The sequence below is a fragment of the Trichechus manatus genome, unplaced genomic scaffold (assembly GCF_000243295.1).
Source record: "Trichechus manatus latirostris isolate Lorelei unplaced genomic scaffold, TriManLat1.0 scaffold00040, whole genome shotgun sequence".
Lineage (NCBI taxonomy): Eukaryota > Metazoa > Chordata > Mammalia > Sirenia > Trichechidae > Trichechus > Trichechus manatus.
Genome location: NW_004443976.1, coordinates 19,806,783 through 19,833,808, shown reverse-complemented (window position 1 = coordinate 19,833,808; position 27,026 = coordinate 19,806,783). Strand labels below are relative to the sequence as shown.

At 35.8% G+C, this 27,026-nt stretch overlaps 1 protein-coding gene across 6 annotated transcripts in view; it reads left to right on the top strand.

The window, feature by feature from the left end:
- Nucleotides 1–27,021, top strand: part of NSRP1 (nuclear speckle splicing regulatory protein 1) — a 44,212-nt gene extending 17,191 nt beyond the window's left edge. For 5 of the 6 annotated variants that reach the window (XM_023731184.1, XM_023731185.1, XM_023731183.1 and 2 more), the window contains 5 exons: nt 12,581–12,637; nt 18,559–18,687; nt 19,593–19,800; nt 20,745–20,853; nt 22,792–27,020. In XM_023731184.1, coding sequence (XP_023586952.1) covers nt 12,629–12,637; nt 18,559–18,687; nt 19,593–19,800; nt 20,745–20,853; nt 22,792–23,863 — 1,527 coding nt within the window. In that variant the 5' untranslated portion in view covers nt 12,581–12,628 and the 3' untranslated portion in view covers nt 23,864–27,020. Of the gene's footprint in view, nt 1–12,580; nt 12,638–18,558; nt 18,688–19,592; nt 19,801–20,744; nt 20,854–22,791 lie in introns of all 6 variants that reach the window. The other variant, XM_004376181.2, reaches the window with a different exon arrangement.
- Nucleotides 27,022–27,026: the final 5 nt, after the last annotated feature.

Sequence of the window (27,026 nt, the reverse complement as noted above, 5' to 3'; positions counted from 1 at the left end):
AAGTACTTCAGCTGGATCCCATTTTGCAATGTGATATTTTTGTTTACATTCACCGCAAAAGTATTTTCTGATTTCCTCTTTGATTCATTGATTATTTAGGAATGTGTTGTTTAATTTCCAAATATTTGGTGAATTTCTCTAATTTCCTTCTATTATTGATATCTAATTTCATTCCATTGTGGTCAGAAAACATACTTTGTAGATTCACTCCTTTTAAATTTATTGAGACTTGTTTTAAAAGGCCTAACATATGATCTGTTCTAGAGAATTTTCCATGTACTCTTGACAAGAATGCATCTTCTTGTGTTGGTGGAGTGTTTTAGATATTAGGTCTAATTGAAGGAGCCCTGGTGGTGCAGTGGTTAAATAGTCACTGCTAACTGAAAGGTTGGTGATTTGAACCCACCCAGCAGCTCTGAGGGAGAAAGACCTGGTGATCTGCTTCGGTAAAGATAACAACCTAGGAAACCCTGTGGGGCACTTCTGCTCTGTCACATGGAGTTGCTGTGAGTTGAAATCAGCTCAACGGCAGCCAATAACAGCAGGTCTAGTTGGTTTATAGTGTTGTTCAAGTCTTCTCTTTCCTTGTAGATTTTCTGCCTAGTTTCTTCTATTATTAAATGTGGGGTATTGAAGCTTCTGGCTATTATTGTTGAATTGTCTATTTCTCTCTTTTATTCTGTCAGGTTTTGCATCATATATTTTGAAACCCTATTGTTAGATGCATAGATGTTTATAATTATATGTTCCTGTTGGATTGAACTTTTTGTCATTATAAAATGTCCTTAGTTTTTAGTAACAATTTTTATCTTAAAGTCTGTTTTGTCTGCTGTTAAGATAACCACTCCAGCTCTTTTGGTTACTGTTTGCATGATGTATCTTTTTTCATCCTTTTACTTTCAACCTATGTCTTTGAATCTAAAGTGTGCCTCTTGTAGACAGCATATAGTTGGATTATGTTTTGTCAGTCTCTTCGTTTTGATTGGAGTGTTTTATCTGTTTACAGTTAATATAATTACTGATAAGATGGGATTTAACACCTTTCATTTTGCTATTTTTTTCCCTACATTTCTTTTTTCTGTTCATCTAGTTCTATTACTGTTTTCTTTTGTGTTAAACAAATATTTTCTACTCTGCCATTTTAAATGCCTTATTTCTTTTGCTATATGTTTTAGAGTTCTTTTTTTTAAATTTGGTTGCCCTAGTGATGGTTAACATCACTAACATAACAATCTAGTTCAAATAAAAACCAGTTTAATAACCAAAACTGTTGCCGTCGTCGAGTTGGTTCCGACTCATAGCAACCCTATAGGGTAGAGTAGAACTGCCCTGTAGGGTTTCCAAGGAGCGCCTGATGGATTTGAACTGCCACCCTGCTGAATGCTTAACCACTGTGCCCTCAGGGTTTCCAGTTTAATGACAGTAGTATATAAAAACTTTGCTTCTGTATAGCTCCATTCCCTCCCTCCTTCTTTGTGCAGTTATTATTATTACAAATTATATGTTTGTACGTTGTATAAGCCTATCAATACATTTATAATTATTGCTTTATGAAGTTGTCTTTTAAATCAGTAGAAAAAAGTTACAAAAATACATTTATATTATCTTTTATATTTACCTGTGTAATTAATTTCTTTTAGCAGTGTTCTTTATTTCTTCATGTAGATTTGAGTTTTTATGTGGTGTCCTTTCTTTCAGGTTGAAGGACTCCCTTTAGTATTTCTTGTAGGACAGGTCTGCTAGTAACAGATTCCCTCAGTTTTTATTATCTTCATTTCACCTTAATTTTTGAAGGATGGTTTTGCTAGATACAGAATTCTTGGTTGACATTCTTTTTCTTTCATCGCTTTGAGTATGTCATCCCACTGCTTTCTTATCTCAATGGTTTCTGGTGAGAAATAAACTATTTTAGTGAAGATCCTTTGTATATGATGAATTTCTTCTGTCTTGGTGCTTTCAGGATTTTTACTTATTTTGTCTTTATCTTTAAATAGTTTGATGACATGTCTACATGTGGATCTCTTTGAGTTTATCCTACTTGGAGCTTGTTGAATTTCTTGGATGTGTAGATTAATGCTTTTCATCAGTTTCGTACTTTTTAGCCATCATTTTCATAAATATTCTTTCTGCCCCTTTCTCTCTTCTCCTTCTGGAACCCATTATGCATGTGTTGTTGGTACACTTGATGGTGTCCCACAGGTCTATGAGACTGTTCATTTTTCTTCATTCTCTTTCTTTCTCCTTCTCACTGGATAATTTTATTTGACCTATCTTCATGTTCACTGATCTTTTGCCAGCTCAAATCTGCTGTTTAGCCCTTATAGTGAATTTTTCATTTCAGTTATTATACTTTTCAACTGCAGGGTTTTTATTTCATCCTTTTTTACAATTTCTGTCTCTTTATTAATATTGTCTATTTGGTGAAACATTATTTTCGTACTTTAGATTTTTAGACATGGCTTCTGTTCTTTGAACATATTTAAAATAGCTGATTTTAAGTCTTTGTCTAGTAAGTCTAGCATCTGGGCTTTCTCAAGGGCAGTTTTCTTTTTTCTTTTTCTTTTAATTGTGCTTTAGGTGAAGGTTTACAGAGAAAATTAGTTTCCCATTTAATAGTTTATACGTAAATTATTTCATGGCATTGGTTGCAGTCCCCTCAGTGTGTCAGTCCTCTCCCCATTACCATTCTGAGTTCCCCATTTCCATTCATCTGATTTTCCTGCCCGTTCCTGCCTTCTCATCTTTACTTTTAGACGAATGTTGTCCTTTTGGTCTCATATAGATGATTACTCTAAGGAGTACTTTCCTCACAAGTGTTATTTATTGTGTATTTCATAGGCCGTTTATAATTTGACGGAAAGGTGATCTCTGGGAATGTCTTCAGTTTCAAGTTAGAAGGGTGTGTTCAGGTCATAGTCTTTGGAGATTCCTCCAGTTTAGATAACAACAGTTGGGAAGATGGCACAGGACTGGCAGTGTTTTCTTTCTGTTGTACATGGGATTGTTATGAGTTGGAATCAGCTCGACGGCGCCTATCAACAACAACAACAACCAGTCTTTCTTGGACCAGTAAATCTGGTCTTTTTTATGAATTTAAATTTTGTTCTACATTTTTTTCCCTCTCTAACCAGACCTTCTATTCAGAAACAGTTTCTATTGACTGCTTTTTTTCTTGCGTATGGACCATATCGTTTCTTTGCATGTCTCATAACTTTTTTGTTGAAAACTGAACATTTAAGATAATATAATGTTGCAGCTCTGGAGATCAGATTCTCCCCTCTCCCCAGGATTTATTGGGGTTTTTTTAGTTTGTTTTTTGCTTATTTGTTTAGTAAATTTTCTGTACTAATTATGTAAAGTGTGTATTCTTTGTTGTACGTGACCATGAAGTCTCTGCTTGTTTAGCATATAATGATTGGACAGAGATTTCCTTAAATGCCTGGAACTAATAAGTTTCCCAGAATTTGCTGAGGTGCTCTGCGTGCCTTTTGGGGCACATCTTTAACGCTCAGCCAGGCACTCAACAATTCCACTGTTGCCTTCAGTTCTTGCTTGCACAAAGCCTCAAGGTCAGTCAGAGGCAAGAGCTTAGGGCCTTCTCAGGTCTTTGCTAAAGCTTGTGCACAACCCTGCATATGGGCAGTGGCCTTCAAGATTTGCAGAAATGTTAGAACTTTTCAAACCCACTTATGGATGTCTTATTCCCAGGCTTTTCCTTTTACGCTTTTTGGTTAGCCAGTTGTTTGCGCCGCTGCCATCCACCCCTTCAGACAGCCCTTATGTTCGATGGATTACTTTTGTTTTTTGACAGTCACCTCAGGAACAGCCCTGGGGAATGGGTGTTCACAACGTGAACTCTGAGTCAAGTCAAATAAAGACAGCCTGTGAGTGGGGTTTTTCTAGCAACCACAGACAGGCCAGATAATAACATTTCTCTGGTAACGTAACTTAGAAGTTCTTCTCCATTCAGTGGCTACCAGGCTGCTGGTTTCTACCATGACTATGGGTGTTTGTTTCAAGTCTACGATAGAGCTGGGCGGTGGGGATGGAAATAGAGCAAGTTCAAGCTCACTGTTCTTACCAAGATTCAGCCATTCTTCTTGAATAAATGCTCCCTGGGTTACTGCAAGCCTTTTAATTTTCAGAGTTCTAAAAAAATAGATTTTGACATTTTTGTCAGGGTTATTGTTGCTTTTATGTAAGAGAGAATGTTTGGAGGTCCTTGCTCTTCCATTTTCACTGACATCCCAGGTTGTCTTTTAAGCCTCCTCAATCCATTTTTTTGCAAACTTTAGACAAAATAATCTTATTCACATTTTTAAAAATCACTGTTGACTTCCCATTGCTCTTAGGATAAAGACCAAAATCCTTAATTTCATTTCCAAAGCCAGGCTTGTCTAGCTCTTCTTTCTTCTTCAGCTGCTTTTCCAAAGTAGCACCCTTTCTCAGTCTTTTTGAGATATGTATTTTATCATGTGAAATTATACAACCCTACCTTCCAGTGTCTTCCAGCTGTCTCCATCTCATTTTTTGTTTGACAGTCATACTTGGTTGCCTGTCTTTTTTGTGATCTTTTTATAGAATCTTGATCTCTAATTTGGGTTGTGGTCATTAGCTAAGAATCATATGTTAGAAAAATTCCATAAGCAAGGCATTAGTATCCATAGTTATATTATTCGACTTATTGTCTTGTTTAATCTGTATACAATTTCATTGCACCCTTCGCTTTTCCTCTTTAACTGACAATTTCTTATTAGACAATAAAACCAAAACTCAGCCTATTGCTGTTGAGTGGATTCCGACTCATAGTGACCCTATAGGATAGCGTAGAACTGTCCCATAGGGTTTCCAAGGAGCGGCTGGTGGATTTGAACGGCCGACCTTTTGGTTAGCAGCGAAGCTCTCAACCACTCCTCCTCCAGGGCTCCAGTTACAAGACAGTAAACGCTTTTCTTCCAGATTTGCTAAGTTAAATAACAAAATCAGCTTTCTACTTTTTCCCAAAACACCCATGTCTCTTCATATACTGACAGGCTTTGATATTGCCTATTCCAGCTTTACCATAAAAATCATTTTTAAAAGTTTTTCCTTTATTTTCATGTTGTGTTTCTGTATGTGTAGTCAGACAAAAAGCAATAATCCTTCATCTCACTCATGGATTTATCAAAAGCTGAAAATAAAATAGATCAGATCACTTTCTGAAACAAAATTACTTTATTAGTTTAGTAATAATTTGAGGTTACTTTAAAGATAAGAAGCAGCATTTGGGAGGAGATTCATTTCCTGCCTTTGGACTTTATCTGCAAGAACTACATCTTCAGTGTCAAGAGATTGTGTATTTATAACTGAACTCTAATAAAGTCTGTACTGGGGATGTTGCACACCTGACTTGGTCATTGTGATCATATATTAGGTGCCAAACTATTACTTGTCTTTTGAAAAAAAATACCAAGTATATTTCATTAAAATTTGGCCAGTGTAGGAACAATTATAAGACCTTTGACTCTTGATTATAAGTGTGCTGGTTATTACCAGCATGGTTAATGATGTTTCTTTGGAAAGCTAAGTCTGTGTTTCTGAGGGAAATAAACTTACAGAATTTTCCTTTCATTGGTGAATTAAGCAATAATTGAAAGGGAAGAGGTATCATATTTATTCTAGTACGTATGTTTTCGTTAAAGCTTATAAAATATTTGTTTTCCTACCAATATTTTTTTATGTTTTTTTTATTGTGCTGTAAGTGAAAGTGTACAGCTCTAGTTTCTCATACAAAAATTTATACACACATTGCTATGTGACCCTGTTGCTATCTGTATGTCAGCACAATCCTCCTTTCCACCCCGGATTTCCTGTGTCCATTCAACCAGCTCCTGTCTCTTTCTGTCTTGTCATCTCACCTCCAGACAGGAGTTGCCCATTTAGTCTCATGCATCTACTTAAACTAAGAAGTACACTCTTCATGACTATCATTTTATGTTTTATAGTCCAGTCTAATCTTTGTCTGAAGAGTTGGCTTCGAGAATGGTTTTAGTTCTGGGTTAACAGAAAGCCAAGGGGCCATGTCTTCTGGGGTTCCTCCAGTCTCAGACAGTAAATCTGTTTCTTTTTACTAGAATTTGAGTTCTGCACCTCACTTTTCTCCTGCTCCATCAGGGACTCTCTGTTGTGTTCCCTGTCAGGGCGGTCATTGGTGGTAACTGGGCACCGTCTAGTTCTTATCTCAGGCTGATGGAGTCTGTGGTTTATGTGGCCCTTTTTGTCTCTTGGGCTAATATTTTCCTTGTATCTCTGGTATTCTTCATTCTCCTTTACTCCAGGTGGGTTGGAAACAATTGATGCACCTTAGTTGGTTGCTCACTAGCTTTTAATACCCCAGATGCCACTCACCAAAGTGGGATGCAGAACATTTTCTTAATAAACTTTGTTATGCCAGTTGACCTAGATGTCCCCTGAAACCATCCTACCGATATTATTACAGAGCCCTGATAGCACAGTGGTTAAGCGCTTGGCTGCCAACTGAAAGACTGGTGGTTCGCACCCACCAGTGTCTCTGCAGGAGAAAAGACCTGGTGATCTGCTCTTGTAAAGATTTCACTCTAGGAAGCCCTATGGGCAGTTCTACTCTGTCCTATAGTGTTGCTATGAGTCGGAATTGACCCAACAGCATACAGCATCCACTCTTTTTGGCTGATGCAACATGGGCTTATAAGAACCACGGTCTGAGAGGGTTTTTTTTTCTTTCTTTCTTTAGTCTGTATATTACAATTTATATGAGTATTAGAGAACCATACAATTTTCCTTACAGGCAGTCCCAAATTACCCTTCTTTTTACATTACCTGTATGCTTCTCCCACTTTTTGCTATATGGTTTCATCACAGAGAAATTTTCACACAAAACAGGTAAGATTCTTATTTCAGAACTGCATCTTTCATAATTTTTATTCGTATAATATGTATCTGTCTTTTGGAAGTATGCCATCTCTTTGACAATGGCAAGAACTATTATGTGTGGGATAAACCTTTTTGAAACAAGTACAGAGTTGTTTGTCAAACTCTTGTCATCAGCTTGTACAAAGTTCTTTTCTTGTTTTATTTATTAATTTTCTTCTTCATCCTTGATCTTCTGTCCCATTCCCCTTTAATATACTTGTTTTTATGTACTTGGATACGTATGTATCCTTTTAAATTACGTTGTGTTTTGAGTGCATATGTTTTTATGTACATAAACATTATTTGTATTATAGACCTTATTTTTTTTACTCAGCATTACATTGCAATATGCCTGTCTACTCAGTTCTTTTAACTATAGCATATGCATTCACTGTACTTTACATATCTCATTCTCCCAGAGATAAAACACTTAGTTACCTTCATTTCTCTGCTACCACAATTAATGCTGTAAAAAATATTCTTATGCATGTCCCAGTATAAGCCTGTGTAAGAGTTTCTTTGGGGATATACACCCAGGAGTGGAATTTCTAGATCATGGAGTATGCATAGTATATACATTATTTCATTAAGTCCTGGCAAATTGCTTTATGGAAAGGCTGTACCAGTTTATATTTCCATTGGTGGTCACTGTTTTCTCTGTCTTCTCATCAGCACTTTATTATAATTTTTTCAATTCTTAGTTGTTTTAATTTGCACTTCTCTGATTATTAATGAAGTTAAGTATCAATGAAGTTGAGTATCTCTTCGTATACTTACTAGGCATTCCTTTTTACTGTTCTGGAAATTTTCTATTCATACCCCTTTGTAACAGTTCCTTTTATGTTTTTAGATATTAATCCCTGGTTGGTTTTACACATTGGAAATCTCTGTTTGTGGTCCCTGTGCTAATAATTCACCAAAATCTCTTCTCCCCTTCCATAGTAACAGTTAAAGCTGGGTGCATGGCTGCCTGGTTAGAGATTACATTTTCTAATTTATCATTAATTAATTAGTTGAGACCACGTGACTAATTTTCCAGTCAAATATGGGGAAAAGTATTAGGTGTACTTCTACATTAATAGCTTAAATTTCTACTTTATTATTTATTTATTTTTTGCTGTAGGCTTATTTTTCTCTTTGTTGTAAGCTGGAACTTGGATGAGTCGTGACCCAGCTTTCTCCATACCCTAAGGAAATGGCAGAGTAACAAGCTGGAAGAGCTTGGGTTTCTGAATGACCATATGGAACATATCTGCCTTGCCAAAGTGAACAACCCCCCTGGGACAGTAATCTAAGAGAGAAATTTAAGTTCAGTATTTGAGAGCTAATTAGTTTTTGTTTGTTTTTGAGTATTTAAATTTTTTTAATAATTTTATTTGTTGTCAAGAATATACGCAGCAAAACATACACCAATACAACAGTTTCTACGTGTACCATTTATTGATATTAATTACATTCTTTGAGTTGTATAACCATTCTCACCTTCCTTTTTCTGAGTTGGTCCTCCTCCATTAACATAAATTCACTGCCCAGGAGGTTGCTATCCAGTCTTTTGAGTTGCTCCTGTCAGTTTGATCCCATGTAGCTAGTTCTTAAAAGAGCATAATGCTCAAGGCAGACTTTTTTTTACTAGTTAAGCTAAACAATTGTTTGGTTTTAAGAAGACTTCGGGGGATATTTTTGGTTTGAGGTTTAAAGATTATCTCAGCAATAGTTACAGGGGTTCATCCATCCTTCATGGCTGCAGGATGTCTAGGGTCCATAAGAATTTGAAATTCTGTTCTGCATTTTCCCTCTTTTGATTAGGATTCTTCTATGGAATCTTTGATCAAAATGTTCAGTAACAGTGAGCACTAATTTGTTATTGCAGCTTAGTGTTGACCATTAGTGTAGTGGTCTTTATAGAGCATAAATTCTCACTTTCTAATATAGTCGAGACCATCAGCTTTTGTCCTTATGGTTTGTAATTTAGAGGTCTTGTTTAAGAAGCCTTCTCTCTTTCCTTTTATTGGGTTTATAATACCTTTTACATACAGATCTTTAATCCATGTGGAGCCCACTTTTTTGTATGGTGTGAGGTGGGGATCCAACATTATTTTTCTTCGCATGAACCAGTTTTCCTAGTATCATCTATAAACAGTGCATCTTTTTCCTACTGATTTGTAGGTTGTCTTTATCATGTCTAGGGAGCCTTGGTAGCGCAGTGGTTGAAGTGCTTGGCTGCTAACCAGAGATCAGTGGCTCATACCCACCAGCTACTCCCTCAGGAGAAAGACGTGGCAGTCTGCTTCTGTAAAGATTATAGCCTTGGAAACCCTATGGAGCAGTTCTACTCTGTCCTATACTGTGAGTCAGAATCGACTCAATGGCAGTGGGTTTTTGGTTTGGGTTTTTTATCATGTCAAGTTGCCATATATCCCTATATCCATGAGTCTGGTGCTAAGCTAAGCTGTCTTGTTTTGTTCCATTGTTGTATGTTGCTATGATAATACCACACTTTTTATTATTATGGCTTAGTAGTAAATCTTACAGTAGAGTAGGATGAGTGCCCTATTTTACACTTTTTTCAAACTTGATTTAACTATTTTTGGACCTTTATTCTTCCATAGACATAGAATGAGTTTCAAATTCCTTGAAAACTAAAACAATTCTTTTGAGATTTGTATTGGAACTGCCTTGGACTTACAGATTAGTCTTTAAGGTACTACGCATAAATGTAATATAGTTCTCCAATTTTGAAATATCAGTGTGGTATGGTAACAGTGGAGTTCTGGTGGCAGAGTGGTTGAGCGTTTAGCTGCTAACCAAAAAGGTCGGCAGTTCGAATCCACCAGCTCCTCCTTGGAAACCCAATGAGGCAGTTCTACTCTGTCCTATGGGATCGCTATGAGTCGAAATTGGCAATGGGTTGGGTTGGGTTTGGTTTATGGTAACAGGCAGAATGTTTGCATTTGAACTTATTTATAAATTGAATTATTTTTTCTTTAAATGTCTTTTAAAATGAATCAAAGTTATGCTTAATCAGTAGTCGCCCCTGTAAAATTCTGTACTTTTCGATCTTAGTACTTTTTTAAGATAAAGGCCCTTATAAGGAGTAATTTCTGTCTTCCTAAATTTAAAACTAATGATAATTTGGGGTTACATTGGAAGGCATCATTAATGAATGCTCTCCTGTGTTATACTTTGAACTGGTCTTCAGACATAGAATAATTATCTGCCTGCTAATTTTGTAGCTGTTAAATTAAGGATTATATTATGTGTTTTGGGTCACATTCAACCTTGATAATTTTTAACAGCTTTTTCTTAGGTCACTTGTAGGTGAAGGATATTTTGTACCAAGAACTGAAGTATTTTGCAACATCTGTACTAAACAAAATATGCAACCTTTAAAATTACGCTGAGTGAAAAAAGCCAATCTCAAAAGGATGCACAGTGCATGATTCTATTTATTTAACATTTGTAAAATAACATATAATCATAGCGATAGAGAACAGATTACTTGTTGCCAGGGATTAGGGTGTGTGGGAGGAGGTGGGTCGAGCAATAAAGGAGTAGCACTACAGAGTCCTAACGTTGGTACAGTTAAGTATCTTGATTGTGGTGGTGGTTACATGAAGCTGTTCTTATCATAAAATAGCATACAGCTATACACACGCACACACAACCAGCTGAATGATCAAGAAACAATATTTCATTTATGCTAATCAGGAAGACAAAAATACATGGGAAAGAATTTTGTGAGACTTTTTTACTAGCATGTTTAATTTTTAAATGAGTTAAAGTGTCCTGTCGTGTATTGGAAATTTTGATCAAATGATGGAAAGTAAATACACGGAAAGTACTTAACACAGCACCTGGCTCAATAAGCGTTAGCTGCTATTGTTTTTGTTATCAGAATCTCTTCCTCTGTTGTTAGTTGCTGTACCTTTCCGAAGCAGATCACCAGGCCTGACCTTGGAGATGCCTCGGGGTGGGTTCGAACTGCCAGCCTTCAGCTAGTAGTCAAGTACTTAACTGTTTGCACCACCCAGGGACTCCTTTGTCTATAAAAAACAGCCAAACCCATTGCTGTTGAGTCAATTCTGACTCATAGTGACCCTATAGGACAGAGTTGAACTGCCCCATAGGGTTTCCAAGAAGTGGCTGGTGGATTCAAAATGCCGACCTTTTGGTTAGCAGCCAAGCTCTTTAGCCAGTGCGGTACCAGGGCTCCCCTTTGTTTATACACTTCTTTAATTTATTCAATGTGTGTTTTTTTATTTGTATGGCCTTTGTATATTGAGTTTGTTTCTAGGGAGCTAGAATTAGGCTTGTGTATTTTGTTCTGTTTATTGCTGTGAAAAACAAAGGAAGCACACTGATTGATGATAGTATGCAACTAAAAGGTAATGTCAATAGGCTAGACAACTGTAATCCAGAGGTTGAGGATTATAATTTTAATTAAAAAATAAATTCATCAATAGCCTTAGTTTGTTTTTTGAGATACAGTTAACATGCCATAAAGTTCACCCTTTTAAAGTGTACGGTTGGGTGTTTTTTATATATTCACAAAGCCTTATACTTTCAAGGAAACTTTTTTTTTTAAGTTTTCTAATTATACTTTTTTTCCTAGTTATTAATCTTTATTTACTTTTGCCCGTATTGTTAGTACTACTTCCAAAATATCCTTCTTTTAAATTTCTATTCTTTTTGATTCAGGTCTAATTTAATTTCTCTTTGGGGAACACTTTCTTGATTCCTCATATATTTAGTTGCCTTCTTCTCTGGGCTCCCACAGTTCTTTGTTTATCCCTTTATTACATTGCTTATAACATTTATATTGTAATTATTTCTTCAGTTATTTGTCTTCCCTTTCAGACTGTTTATCTTTCAAGGACAAAGACTGTTATTGTTTTCCTCTATCTTCAGGACCTAGAACAGTGCCCCATGTGGTAGGCTTTCAGTGTATGTCTGTTGAATGATTATAGCCACAGATAATTTTGGCTGCCCCTAGCCATAAAGAAGAAGCCCTGGTGGTGCAACGCTTAAGTGTGCAACTGCTAACTGAAAGGTTGGCAGTTCAAACCCACCCAGTGGCTCCGAGGGAGAAAGACCTGGCAGCCTGCTTCAATAAAGATTACAGCCAAGAAAACCCTGTGGGGCAGTTCTTGTCTGTCATATGAGGTCTCTATGAGTCGAAATCACCTAGCAACAAGCCATAAAGCATATGCCATGAGCTTGATATACTATATTCAGTAATGAATATTAAAATAATGTATTTTTTGTTGCTGAGAATCATACCATTTTAGTGTTGGAAGGGACCTGAAATGTTATCTAGTCCAGTCCACCCCCATTCACATTTGTGCATAAAGGAAATTGAAATCCAGAGAGGTTGAATAACTTAGTGGTGAAGTTAGGACCAAAAACCCATGTCTCATCATTCTTTCCTGTACCATTATTTATTTTCTCTTAACACCTTACAGACTGATGATTTGCAATGAAAATTCATTTGTTTCCTGAAGTTTAGGGGAAGGATCTTGAAAACGTTCATTTAAATCATGATATCTTTCTACTTTTGACTATCACGTTAAGGAACTAGTTGCTAACTTGAATACTGAAAAAGAAATTTCAAATGGGTGGAAGGAATGACAGGATTTTTTCTGTTTCATAGACCTCTGTGAGTGAAAGCCTTCAGAGGGAAGCTGCTAAGAAGCAAGCCATGAAACAGGTAAGAGAAGAGTGAGTTAAATGTGTTCAGTGAAGTATTTCAGCTGACATTTTAAAGTGTTAGTTTTGATATCTTGGTGCTGAAACTAAAGCAGAGTAGGTGTGTGTAAAGAAATAATTCTATGTTGTTTGTTACTCTGTAAAAATGTATTAAAAGGATGTTTCTTGACTTTTACGTAGGTTGTACATTTCCTATATAAATTTTAACAGAAAAACAGAATGAAGAATTGTGCTGTAGGTTAAACCATTTCTCCTCTTTAGATGATGACTCATTCATTAGTTTAGCGGTGGACTGTTTAGGTTAATAATCCTTGTTAGTGAGTTTACTGGTTTAAAAAAAGTCTTTTCACAAGCATAGTGATTTTAAAATTTTATAATTATTTGAAATGCATCTTTCAAGAATGGGTGTTGGATAATTTTCAATAGACTTAGTAGCACCTTCTGTTTATATGGTGCTGTATAGTATTTCTAAGCACTTTTTACATAAATGTATATATATTATCTTTTTAAATTGTCACAAACCTGCTCATGGTCCTGATTAAGAAGTCTGAAACTTAAAAAGGGTAAGCTATCCCCATGATCACACAACTAATTACAGAAGCAGGCTTCAGGGTTTGCTAATCTTTCTTCTATACTGGTATATCTCAGATTTTGCTACTACAGAACATAAAACTAAATATTGGCAAGCTTTTTCCTTCAATTTTAGTTTTTTCCAATTTTTTCTTACAATTCTTGGTACCTATTTCTCCCTTGTTTAACTGGAATTCAGTATAAGATAAATTTATTGAGTATTTCGTATGTGTCATATGTTAATTACTTCCCAGGAATTACCTTTAATTCTTCTAACAATCCTATGAGATAGATGTTCTTATAATCCCATTTTACAATTGAGGAAATAAAGGCAAAAAGAATGTATGTGATTTGCCTAAGGTCACACAGTAATTGATGGAGTTGTGTTCATACCCAGGTAGTGAAATTTCAGAGCCCAAGCTTTTAGCCGCTGTGTTATACTGCTTCCCTGGGGATTTGGCCTAGAATTATGTATTCATTTATTTTAAGATACTATCTCAGTTTCATGGTGGAATATTATAATGTGTAACTCAGCAATCTCAAAATTATTTAATATCCACATAAAAATCTGTGATTGTTTAACGTAAATACTATAGTGCTTTGAACCTGAATTTTAGAGCTCAGTAGGATTTTAGAGTGACCATCAAGTTCAACTGCTTCAGTATACAGACGAAATAATTGAGTTCCAGGGAGTCAAGTGACTTCTTCAAAATCCTGTAGGTCTGTTGTTTTTTCATGTTCTTTTATTTTTGTGCTTACCTTTTCTATATATAAGGCATAAATTCCAAATCTAATTTTATTCTTAACTCTGGATTTTTCAAAGTCGCTGTTTCTATTAGTGGGACTTTTTCATTGTTTGCTTGGAAATTAAGAACAGTACCACAACTCTTATTGTACTTTCACCTGACTGCTCCTGCTGTGGTCTCCCACATATGCTGGCTACGCTTCATCTTGTCCCCCATTTGGGTGATTCAGCTCTTGTTTTCTGCCTTGATCCCAAACCAGCTTTTCTCACAGTGAATACTGGCTTGATTGCTTTTACTTAATCTAAGAGAAAATACTCCTAGAAATGGAGTACTTTAATGGTCAAACCATTTTTTTCCTCTTATCTAGACCTGAGGTGCACAGATTGGATGATGGTAACACCTTATCGTATTCCCCATTTCATTGGCAAAGCTTTCAATATCTCATCATTAAATATAACATTTTAGTGTAGATCTTTGGAAGATACCTGTTGTTGAGCTAAGAAGTGCTTTTCTCTTCCTGGTTAGAGGTTTTATTTGTTGTTGTTTATTTTTTAAAATCATGAATGGACTCTATAAAAAGGGTAAGGCCTCATGATGAAGTTGGCTTCATACCAATAGTGCAAGGTTGGTTTAACTTTAGAAAATCAATCATTGTAACTTAGAATAAGTAGTATAAACTCAACATGGGCATAACGTATTATCGTTTGGTTTACTAAAATTTAGGCTATTTACATAAGTGTTGAGGATTTTTACATCATAAATGAGCTTGGCCTATAAGTTTCCTTTTCTTTCATTGTAATTATCTAGATTGAAAAAATTAGAAAGTCTGATAACACCAAGCTTTGTTGAGTCTCTTAAAATGAGCAAGTAACATATACATTTGAAATTATTTCTTCCTTTAAACGTTTGATAAAACTTGCCAGGAAAGCTTTCTATCTAACCTAGTTTTCTTGGTAGAAGTTTTTTTTTTTTAACCAATTGTTTTTAGCTTTTTTTTTAAACCAATTGTTGTTAGGTACCATCGAGTCAGGTCTGACTCGTAGTGACCCTATAGGACAGAGTAGAATTGCCCCATGGGATTTCCAAGGAGTGGCCGGTGGATTAGAACTGCTGACCTTTTGGTCAGCAGCTGAGCTCTTAACCTGTGTGTGCCTTCTTAATTGTGATATCTTTTATCTTCCTCCTAAAAAGACTAGAACTTGAGCACACTATCATACCTTGGTCTCTGCCCACCTCCTATTATGTTGACATGGTCTTGAATTTTAGTGATGGCTCATTCTTTTCTACCCCACCACTCCTTTTGTCTGTCTTTTGTTTTTAAGATACAGACAGCTTTATGAAGGTTCCTCATCATTTCCTGGATTTCTTGAGGACTTTGTCCAAAAGTATATTTAATGTGAGCATTTGTGTGTCTGAGAATATTTTTTATGTCTTGCATTTAAATATTTAGGCTAAATATAAAATTCTGTATTCTTTTTCTTTATTACTTTAAAAATCACTACTGTGGTGTCTTCATTGCTGTCAGTGCTGCTGTTGAGAAATGTAAAATCAGTCCAATACTTGTTACTTTGTGGGTGATCTGCTTTTTTCTTTCTGGAAGCTTTCAGAATTTTTTCTTTTCATTTTGCTGTGCTAGTATTCAACATTACTGTGTCTACCCGTTACCTGATGCTATCGTGTCAATTCCAACTCATGTCAACCCCATGTGTCTTGGTGAGAGTTTTTCCTCATCTCTCCTATTCAGCACTCTATGGCACTCAGTGTTCTTCTTGATTATTCATCTTTAGTCTGAGGAAATTATCGCCATTATTTCTTTGAGTATTTTCTCCCCTCAATTTTTGCTTTTCTCTTCTTCTTGTTGCCAGGTGGAACCCCAGGTTCTGCTCTGTGTGACTCGTCTCAGCCACTAAACGAGAGACTGTAGTGGGAGAGTAGAAAGGTGCCTTTATCTCGTTGTGCAAGGAAAGGAACAGTTGGGGCTGCTGCCACCAAGACTGCTAGCAAGGGCGAGGGGAAAAGTTTCTTTTAAGGGGTTTGCAAGTAGAAAGTTCATACAAGTTAAGTCAGCAACATTCTTAATCATACTACACAGATGCAATGGGGTTTACATATAACTTCATGCATCGCATGTTCAGAAAATGGCGGTTAAACTCCACCCAGAGGTGGGGAGGTTACTGTGCATGAGGTATTTAATGTCAACATGGCCCCTAAACTGATTTCCTCCAATTTCCTCTAGTTTTGAGGCAGCAGTTAAGGAGAGGGGAACCAGGATTCTAATGTAAAGCTATGGGGAGATGTCAGGCAGAGGAACTATGATTCTAATGTAAAGCTACAGGGCATGCCACGCAAGCTGCTTGAGACAGTGGAATTGTCCACAGCCTGGGGACCTGTCTTACTCTGGGACTTCATTTTTCCAGATATTGGCACCTCTTATGTTTTCCATATCTTAACTTTTCTATTTCCTCTATATCTTCTCTTGCTTCTTTTTTGGAGAGTTGTTTAATCCGGTCTTCCAGTTGATTAGCTCAGCTTCAACTGAATTCATTCTGCTAATCCCACCTATAATTTGTATCCCCTAGTTATTATATTTTTTATACCTAATTTTTCCACTTATTTCTTTATGAATTCTTGTTCTTGTTTTGTTTGCTAATATCTTCTATATTTCTTTTATAATTTATTATTTATCTTGCTTATTTTAAAATCTTGGTTCATAGATCCTGATAACTTTTTATTCCAGAGATATATGTTTGTCTACTTGGCTTTTTTTTTTTTTTAAGTGCTTTTTAGTTATTTTTTAAGTTAATACCACTCAGTTATCTAATTATTTTAGTCTATGAGCTCATAATCTCTCACTCAGTGATTCTCTAATATGTATTAAAGAAGGGCCAAAGACCAGATCCTAGTTAGCCACATTCCTGATGAATTCAAGAGTAGGAGAGGGACTGAGCCCTAGGGTGTAGAACCCCAGGCAATGCAAAAAGCAGTCACTCCACCAAGCAGCTGTTCAGGTCCAGGTATGACCTTCCTACCCTAAGGGAGAAACAGCACTAAAAAGGAACCAGGCTGTTTAGATTTTGATCCACCAGCGCTGGGTTTTGTGGGGAAACTAGTGAATTCTTGAACTCCCAGCTCGAGCTGTTTTCCTCTGCTCCTCACCTCAACAGGACTTTTGCAGTGGCCCTAGTCTTGGACTCATGCAGTATTGCCACCTATCTTTGCAGGGAGGAGCAAGTCTTTGCTCATCCCAAAGTAGCAGAAAAAGAGGCAATAACAGAACTTAAGTCCTCTTTTCTCTAAGTTGTCCAGACACAGCCACCAGCTGTACTTGGCCCCAGACCACAGTACCCACTGCAGCTCTCCTCCCAGCATACACAAAGGCACGAAGGTGTGCTGTCAGTTTTAAAATAGCCTTCAGTCTCTCTTGGAGTTTCTCTTGCTTTTTGTGGTAGTTATGTCCTAGATTATATGTCTGCCTCTTTGGGTTCTCCAGGTTTGGTTTTCGGGAGGGAGTAAGAGTGCTAATTTACCATCTAAGCAGGAAAATTGTTTTTCTAAGGTTATAGTAAATGTTGAAAAGTGAGGAAATTTATGAATTTAATATTTTAAACAATATTTCAGAAAAAATTTAAGTTAGCATGATACATCATTCCAGTGTATTGATATGTAGAAACCTGAGACTATTAGGAGAATTCTTTCTGTTTCAAAAGAATTTAGTGACCTTTTGTGTTCCATATTGTATTAGGCATTGTAGCAATTCAAGAAGAGGTTATAGTGTGTAGACTCTGCAGTTTGTAAGCTAGGATGAGAAGCTAAGATTTGGGAAACAATCAGAAGGTAATAACATCAAGCCTATTAAGAGTTAAATATTGCAGTGGCGAGTGTGCCATGAGTTCAGAAGAGATCATTGGTGGTTAAAGTCCTCAGAGAACACCTACTTTAAGAGGTAGGGCTTGAAATAGCCCTGAAGCTCTGGATAAGATTTTGATGGCTTGAAAGCATGAGGAGGAACATTTAAGACTGAAGGAACATCATAAACAAAGAGAGGACTTTATGAGATTAAAATTCTGAAATGCAGTATTAGTTACAAAATGTTCTTATTTTTTACTGGCTATGTTGAGAGCTTTTCAAACAGTATTTCCTACCATTAGACATTTGAAAATGAAACATTCTATTTGGCAACTCAACTCACTAAAAATGATTTGAAAGTTTAATATATAAGCATCTCAAAACCAGGGTTAGGTATTTCTAAGTCATACTTTGCACCTTTTGACCTGTTGATGGTGGATTATATTTATGTATAAATGAACAAATAATAGTTAATGCTTATTGAACAGCTGTTCTGTGTGCAGCTCTATTCTAAAGGTTTTGAGTTTATTAAGTTAGTTATCACAACAGTCTGGAAGGTAGGTACAATTATTAATCTCCTTTTTCAAAAAGATTGAACACACTTTTCTAAGGCTCTGGAATTGATATTCAATGTGATTGCTATAATCTTTATGATAAATTTCTGCTTTATGAATCTCTCTCAAAAAAAAAAAAATACATGGACTTTTTGTAGTATGTATTGGCTGACATATTTTTGAAACATATTTACTTTTTTTTGAAGACCAAACTGGAAATCCAAAAGGCCCTTGCAGAAGATGCTACCGTGTATGAATATGACAGTATTTATGATGAAATGCAGAAAAAAAAGGAAGAAAGTAATCCCAAATTGCTTTTGGGGAAAGACCGAAAGGTTTGTAAGTGAAAATAGAAACTTTCTTTGACCTTGACCTGGATTTTGTATCTTAATCTTATTTCAGCATTAGGATGATCTGAGTAAAAGCTTTCAGGTTATTTGAAGTGTGAAGAGCCCCTGGTTCCAGATATTATCAATTGGATTTAAAACTCAGGAAGCCCTATGTATAGAATCTTAACAGAACCAAGTGAATTATCTAACAGTTTCATAAATTTTGTTGTTTGGTTTGAAAGCTTTGTAAATGTTTTAAATTTTTCCTTAGAAATTTTGTGTATCAAACTTGTACTGCTCCTGTTCATGTTTGTTAGTGTTTTATCATCCTTTTTTTTTTTTTTTTTTTATTTACTGCTTCCTAGCTGGTAACTGAATCATCATGATCATATTTCTAGTTTGAAAAAAAAATTGGGGTAGGGGTTGATATAAGTTCAGTTTTTTTTCTATCAGTCTTGTTCTTTCACAAGCACAGACTAATTTTTAAGGATCTTTGCACCTTTCAATATCTACTGGTAGAGTAGTGGTGTAAAATTGTATTATAGCTACTAATTTAAATAATCCTATTTCTGCTAACTGAAAAATTAGTAGGAACTTTCCTGTTGATTCACTTATTTGTTGAAGTATTAAAAGCATACCAGTAAAAACGGTGAGAAAAACAGTAGGAATATTTAAGTCTAAAAAGAAGTAAAATAACATTATGAATTATTTCTATCCCTGTACTCAAATTTTTATTGAAAACAACTTTAATTTTATTCTAGACAGTAAATTTATTTTCAATTTTGAGAAGAAGACAATCATACCTGTTCTGGACTAACCATTTCTATCTTACGAATTCATGATAAAAACATAATAGAATATTAACAGTTACTATCTTTGACTCTTTCCTAAATAAATTTTTTTTCCCTTAGCCCAAGTATATTCACAACTTACTAAAAGCAGTTGAGATCAGGAAAAAGGAGCAGGAAAAAAGAATGGAAAAGAAAATTCAAAGAGAACGAGAAATGGAAAAGGGAGAATTTGATGATAAAGAGGCATTTGTGACATCTGCTTATAAGAAAAAACTGCAGGAGAGAGCTGAAGAGGAAGAAAGAGAAAAGAGGGCTGCTGCACTAGAAGGTGAGATTGGTGGTGGGAGAGGAGAAGGAAAGAAGCAGAATTCTGCCCTCTGGTTAGCCATTGTTTTTTTGTCAGTGACCCTTTGGATTATGATGTTATGGTCATAATTTATGTATACGAATTCAAGATACAGGATGTGGTATTATCTAGTATTATAAAGCAAGGAGAAGATATTAGCTGAAAGCACGGTTGAACTCTTTAGTAGTTATTATTTCTACAGGACTTTTCACTTTTCATTTTGTTGTTTAAATCTATGGTTGTTACAGGTCATTGCCTTAGAACATTGATTCCAAATGTAAAAGCTTTTCTTTCAAGGCATAACACCATAGCATTCATCAGCAGCAATATAAACTGAGATTTAAACCTTAGGTATATTTTCTGAAATGAGAAGATCTAGAGTAACACCACTCAAGGAGAATCAACTGGGCATTTAGAAAAAAGAACAAACGTGCAGAAGATGAAGAATATGTTAATGCTTTACTTAAGTACTTTCTATTAATAGTCATTTCTCTAGACTTGACTAGAATATATACTTATAAATGGTTTAATTGGAATAAGTGGTCATCAACTTTAAGTAGAAGCAAATCAAATCTATAAGATTTTCCAGGCACACGTTATGTTTTCATCTATAGCAGTGGTCCGTAAACTTTCTGTAAAGGGCCAAATAGTAAGTATTTTAGGCTTTGTGTGCCATAGGATCTGCCTTTATAACTCAAAAGCAGTTGTAGACAATACATAACTGTATGAACAAAGCTGTGTTCAGTAAAACTTTATTTGTAAAAACAGGCAGTGGGCCAGATTTGTCCTATAGACTGTAGTTTGCCAACTCCTGATCTAGAGGATAGCTTACACACTGTGTATGCTATACAATCTGTGCCTGTAAAACTGAACTGCATTGTGCCTTGTTGAATATACTCTTCTCACTTTTGCTTTCCCTCTTTTAGCACGTTTGGATGTAACCAAACAGAAAGATCTCAGTGGCTTTTATAGGCACCTATTAAATCAAACAGTTGGTGAAGAGGAAGTACCTAAATGCAGCTTTCGTGAAGCCAGGTGAGATGTGGCATATGGAATATTTAGAAAAAAGATACTGTTCATAGACTATACTTGTGGGGTCATTAACTCTGTGAAAGATGGAAGATTGTAGCATTGCATGTTGTGTTATGAGCCACCTGACTGAATTCAGTGATTGGCTAGGGTTTTGCAAGCAAGTTTTTGATCACAAAAACCTACAGGTTAATTTCAAGATCATTTTTATTCTGCAGTTCACAAAAATATATTGCATTTTGCATCAGTATTTTGTCAGTGATTTAAGTTTAACATTACTACAAAACCAAAGAACTTAAGCGTTTATAAAATTCCTGAGTATCAAAATGGTTTATAGTTGTGGGTGTTGTAAGTGACCTTCAAGGAGGAACAGAACCAAATTATAGTCTTTTTTATTAATGCGCCCCCTCCTTTTTTTTTAACTAAAAGTATGGGTATCCTTCATGGTCCTGATGCCTTAAAATTATTGCTCTCAGAATTCAAGAGAAATTTGGAAAGAATCAGATATCATACAGTTTAATCTTACTTGCATGTTCAGATAATGTGTAAAAAGGAAAGTGGTTTATTTTCATGAATAGGATAGCTAAATAGGATCCAGCCTCCATGAAATGTAAGATACATGTATCAGGGTCTAGAAGAGCATTATCCGGTATGGTAGTCATTAGTCACACGTGGCTATTTAGTTAAGATTAAGTAAAATCTAAAATTTTGTCCACACTGGCCACATTTCAAGTACTCAGTTGCCACATTTGGCTTGTGGCTACCATGTTGAGCAGCACAGATATGGATGTTTTTATTTCTGCAGATGTTTCTGTTAGACAGTGCTGGTCTAGAAAGTAAAGGATTGGTGGATTTTTAAATAAAATTATAAGGTGATAATAGGAATAGTGAGATGATTATGCTGTAAGTATATAGTTGAAGGTAAAAGGGAGACTGTCTGAAATCTGTATCTGAGCAAACTTGTTTTTGAAATAGAAACATTCTGATTAGAGGATCTGAGTCTGTTGCTGGGGAGAGGTGGAATTAAGAGTGAGGAGAGGAAGTTGAAAGAAAATGTATTTGAAGATTCAGATTGTGAATGGAAATTGTAATGCATTATGACTTCCCTACTAAAGAGTTTCATCTGGAATAGTTGTGAGGCCAGCCACGAAACTCCATACTGTCATATACACAATTGTACTTTTCAGAGTCTAATAGTAGAATTCCTAACTATTAGTGATCCTTTAGCCAAAACAGTTCTGCCAGCAACTGTAGAGAATTGTTGCAGTATTAGTATGATTAGTAAGATGGAGCTTGTGGGTGAAGTTAATAAATTAACCATACTTGTCAGCTGGAAAAATGTAGAAGATGTAAATTCTTTAAATGTTGTTGATTTTAATAGCTGACTGTGCTTAAATGACGTATTTCCATTTTCTTGTGATAGGTGCCAAAGGATGCTGGTGCCATTTTAATCATGAGGGGGATTATTTAGCAGAATTAAGTTTTGCCACCATTTTGCTCTGAAAAAATTATCTTTGTGTGTTTCCAGGACCATTATAATAATTTAAAAGGAAAGAAAAATCAAACAGCTACAACTTGAACTTCATGTTGTGAAAATAGAATATAAATATAAAACATGTTTTTCTAATTATTCTTCTTCATCCAAACTTAGCAAAAATGAAGAGCTTGTACAGACCCCTTCCTGAAGCTTCTTGTGGTCCAGTGGAGAAGGGGTCATTTTATCTATTTGAGTTTCACAAATATTGATAAAATTTTGAATGTTAGAAAATACTAGTTTGCAGATGTTTACACAATAAATAGACATAATATCTTTTCACATTTGGATAATCAAAAAGTATGTATAATTATGTTGCATTGATTTAAGTATTGATGAAAATTGTATTAGCACTTCATTTGCTTACTGAAATTCATAATGTGGCATTTTGTGTTTGTAATTTTTTAAAGGTCTGGTATAAAGGAAGAGAAATCAAGAGGTTACTCCGATGAAGTAAGTTTAGAGAACAGAATACCACATGAGAAATGCATTCTCCAGACTGGTATGAAGGCAGAGGAAAACCCAGATGCAGACAGTGAGTTTGATGCTAAGACTAGTGAGGATGATGAAATTGAAGAAAACAATAAAGTGAACTGCAGAAGGGAAAAAGGCACAAAATTCTCTGAGAATGATCCCAAGCATCACAGGAATCAAACCCATTCACGGTCATCTAGTGAAGAAAGAGGACACAGTGCCAAACGCCACACAAAAAGTTCCAAGTCAAGAGGACATGAGAAAAGGGAAGATGAGCATCAAGAAAGACAGTCCAGGGACCAGGAGAACTGCCACACTGACCGTGATTATCGAAAAGAAAGGAAGGATTCCCATAGGCACAGAGAGGCCAGTCATAGAGATTCCCACTGGAAGAGGCATGAAAAGGAAGATAAACGAAGGGGAAGAGACCACAGGGGAAGAGAAGGAAATGACAGAGAATGGAAAAGAGAGAAAGACAGGGAGAAATACATCCCAAGAGAACAAGAAAGAGATAGACAATTAAATGAATGTGACCGACACAGTGAGAAAGGAGGAGAGAAGGAAAAGCAAAGCAAAGCAAAGGAAGAGCATATGAAAGGAAGGAAGGAAAAATATGAGAACAATGATAAGTATAGAGATAGGGAAAAACAAGAAGGAAGTGTTCAATCTTCAGAAATAAATCGAGACAGAAAGGAAAGTAGCCCAAGTTTTAGAGCAAAAGATAGGTTGCTTGACCAGGAAAAATCCAACAAAATGAAAAACATGGAAAAGGAGAAAGAAAGGAACCAAGAGAAACCCTCTAGTTCTGAAACATCACTGGGAGCAAAACACAGAATCACAGAGGAAAGGCAAGAGAAGAGCAAAGAACATGAGAGACCACCTGAGGCTGTGAACAAATTTGCAAAGCGAAACAATGAAGACACTGTAATGTCAGCTAGAGACAGGTACTTGGCCAGGCAAATGGCGCGGGTTAGTGCAAAGACCTATATTGAGAAAGAAGATGATTGATGGTTGCTGCAGTAGAAAGATCTGTGGAAGCACAGAAAATTAAGCTGGAGTTTGTGTGAAAGCAAAAAGGAGTGTGTTAACAGTGGTTTGGGAGGGTATTTTTAAATATATTATCAAAATTCACTTTTGGTGTAGATTTCAATCAAAAGTCAGTCCTTTTACCTTGAATATTTGACTGAATTTATGTAATATTTACTTAGAATACACCACGTTCTTGGTTGTATCCAAGCAACTGTAATAGTGTGCTAAGTCCCTATAGGTGCTTAATGAAGAATGAATAATGTTGCTAGGGACATTCTTGTACTTGTCTTTTGCTGCATACATATATATTTTTTTGTTGGGTAATTCCTAGGAATGGAATTGCTGATTCATAGGATACGCTTTCGTAGATATCTACTAGTCAGTTTTCCAAAATAGTTGTATCAAATACACTCCCTCCATCAGTGTATGAGAATTCCAGTTGCTCCATGTTCTTGCTTACACTTGGTATTTGTTAGTTTTTTGATTTTAGCCATTCTGGTGGGTATGGTGGTATCTCGTGGTTTTATTTTGCGGTTCTCTGATGGCGCTATCATATACTGAGTAGCATTTAGGTATCGCCTTTTTGAAGAGTCTTTCAGTCTCCCCATTTTTTTCCTCAGTGACCTGGAGGGGTTCTATTTATGTTCTGGATATGAGTTCTTTGTCTTTGCAAGTATCCTTTCCCACTCTATGGCTTTTTTTTTTCACTCTCTTAATGGTGTCTTTTAATGAACAGAAATCAGTTAGGTTTTATAAAGTTTAACTGAATTAAAATTACACAAAATTTAAAATTCACATCCTCAGTCTCACTAGACATATTTCAAGTGTTCAGTAGCTACATGTAGCTAGTGGCTACCGTATGAGAAGTGCAGAATTATAGAACATTTCCATCATCACAGAAAGGTCTACTGGACAGCCTTTCTAGAACCATTGTCTGCTTTTCACATTAGCTCTACCATACACCTGGAATCAGCTTTTGTGTGTGGTGTAGGACAGGGATTAAGATTCTTTTTTTTTTTTTTCATATGAATATCAAAGACACTTGGTATGGATGAAAATCTGTTCAAATTAAAACCACAATTACACACCCATTAGGTTGGCAAAAAATGTTAGTTGTAGAATACCAAGCATTGATGAATTATAGAGCAACAGGAATTTATATATGCTACTTGTGGTAGATTAACTGGTACGGCCTCTTTGGAAAACTGATTGGCTTTACCACATGATGGTGAAGCTGCATATTTCTTATAACTTAAGTGTTTTTCCACAGATGCACCAGGAATGTTCATAATAGTGTTTTTCATCAAACTGGAAACATCTTACATGTCCATCGGTAGTAAAGAATCTGATATATATATAATACAGCAATGAAGTGAACGCACTATAGCTACATACAACAGCTTGAATGAGTTTTGTGAGGAACAGAAAGTAATAACATTTATATAAAGTTCAAACACAGGAAAAAGTGAACTGTCTTGTATAGAGATAATGGATAGGTGGTGAAACTAAAGGGAGTGATTATTACGAAAGTCAGGATAACATTTGTGATGTGGAAGAGGCACACAGGCCTTCTAGATCTGGCAACATTCTGTTTCTTAACATCAATGATGATGACTCAGTTGTGAACTGTATTTTTTGAACTGTAAATATGTTTTGTATATTCTGTTTGCATAATATGTCTCAAAATGAGCATTTTTGTAATCTTAACATTTTTAGTATATGAATAGAAGGAACTGTTTGCCATCCTGGTTAGACATTTCTACAGAAAGCAGCTACATAGACTTGATTTGTTGAGTGACTTATGCATAGGGCAGCAGTTCTTTGATAGTGTATTATCTGGACCAGTGTGAATAAGGGGTTCATTAAATTTGTTGCTAAATATCATATGTTCTTTTAAACATGAAGTCCAAAATAGTATACTTAGAAATTTTGTGAATTGATAAATATCTGTTTCTCTGACTCAATTTTCAATAAAATACGAATGACTCGAAATATCTTAATTTTGCTTTTCCCTCCAATTTTTCGCCCTTACTCAAATCAAATACATATGCTATCTCGTGCTGATCGTGCCTTCTCACATACTGATTGCTTTGCCTGAAGTGCCACGTTCCTGCCTCACTCCTTATCCTTATAACTGAGCTTTGGTGTCATTGTCTCTAGAAAGCCTCTCCTAATACCCCTCTTTGTTTTAGCAACACCTCTGTGCTTCCTTTGTATCCTGTGCTTAATACTATCATGGCATCCTGGTAGTATGTCAGTTATTAGAGGGCAAGAATCCAATCTTAATTCACCTTTGAATCCCCAGTGCCTCCTATAGTGCTGGCATGAATGGACGTTTAGAGAAGTTTTTATTTAAACTTTGTTATTGTATTGTGGTCATGTAGGAGAATGTAGGAAATGTATCCTTTTTTTCATTTTTGTATTGTGTGTTTTTGTATTTTGTGTCTATAAGGTATAATCCATTTTTGATTCAAAGTCCATTAATTCAGATGTCAACATTAACTATCTCTTTCATTTCGCCTATTGCATTTTTTAATTTATAAAAACTATGTAAAAAAAATGAATACTGGTCATTGTTTTGAGATTTTCAGAATTATTATTTGGTGATGTCCAAAACTGAAGCAGAGACCCCAAGGAGAATCCTATAATTGAAATATTACACTTAATATTGGAGTTCCCCAACTCAAAACATTGGCAATATTAGCATTTATTTTAAATAGTAACAAAGTATGTGGAAAAGCAGCACCACCTAAGGTGACCGCTAAACCTTGGTAACAACATAGTCTGATGAAACAGGTATCTCTAAGAAAGCTTAAGATCAGATTTGTGGCACAGCAAGTAGCTCATGTGGAGGTCACTCTGGTGTGACATTTGAGCCTCGTTTTTGGTCCCGCTCTTTTCTTAGGTCTTGTCTCCACGTTTTGCTTATGTTATTCTTTTTGGGAGGGAATGCAGTTTTACTCCAAAACTCGTAGGTTTGGCAGGAGTTGGAATTAACTGTAGGCAACTTTTTTTTTTTTTAAATCTTAACACCTTTCTCTAGGGACCCAATCAATACCTTTCTTAAACAATCTGTATAGTACAAGGATTGGATTTAGTGTGGTGATGCTACCTGGAGCATCTTCGTTAACCAGTCGTAGGA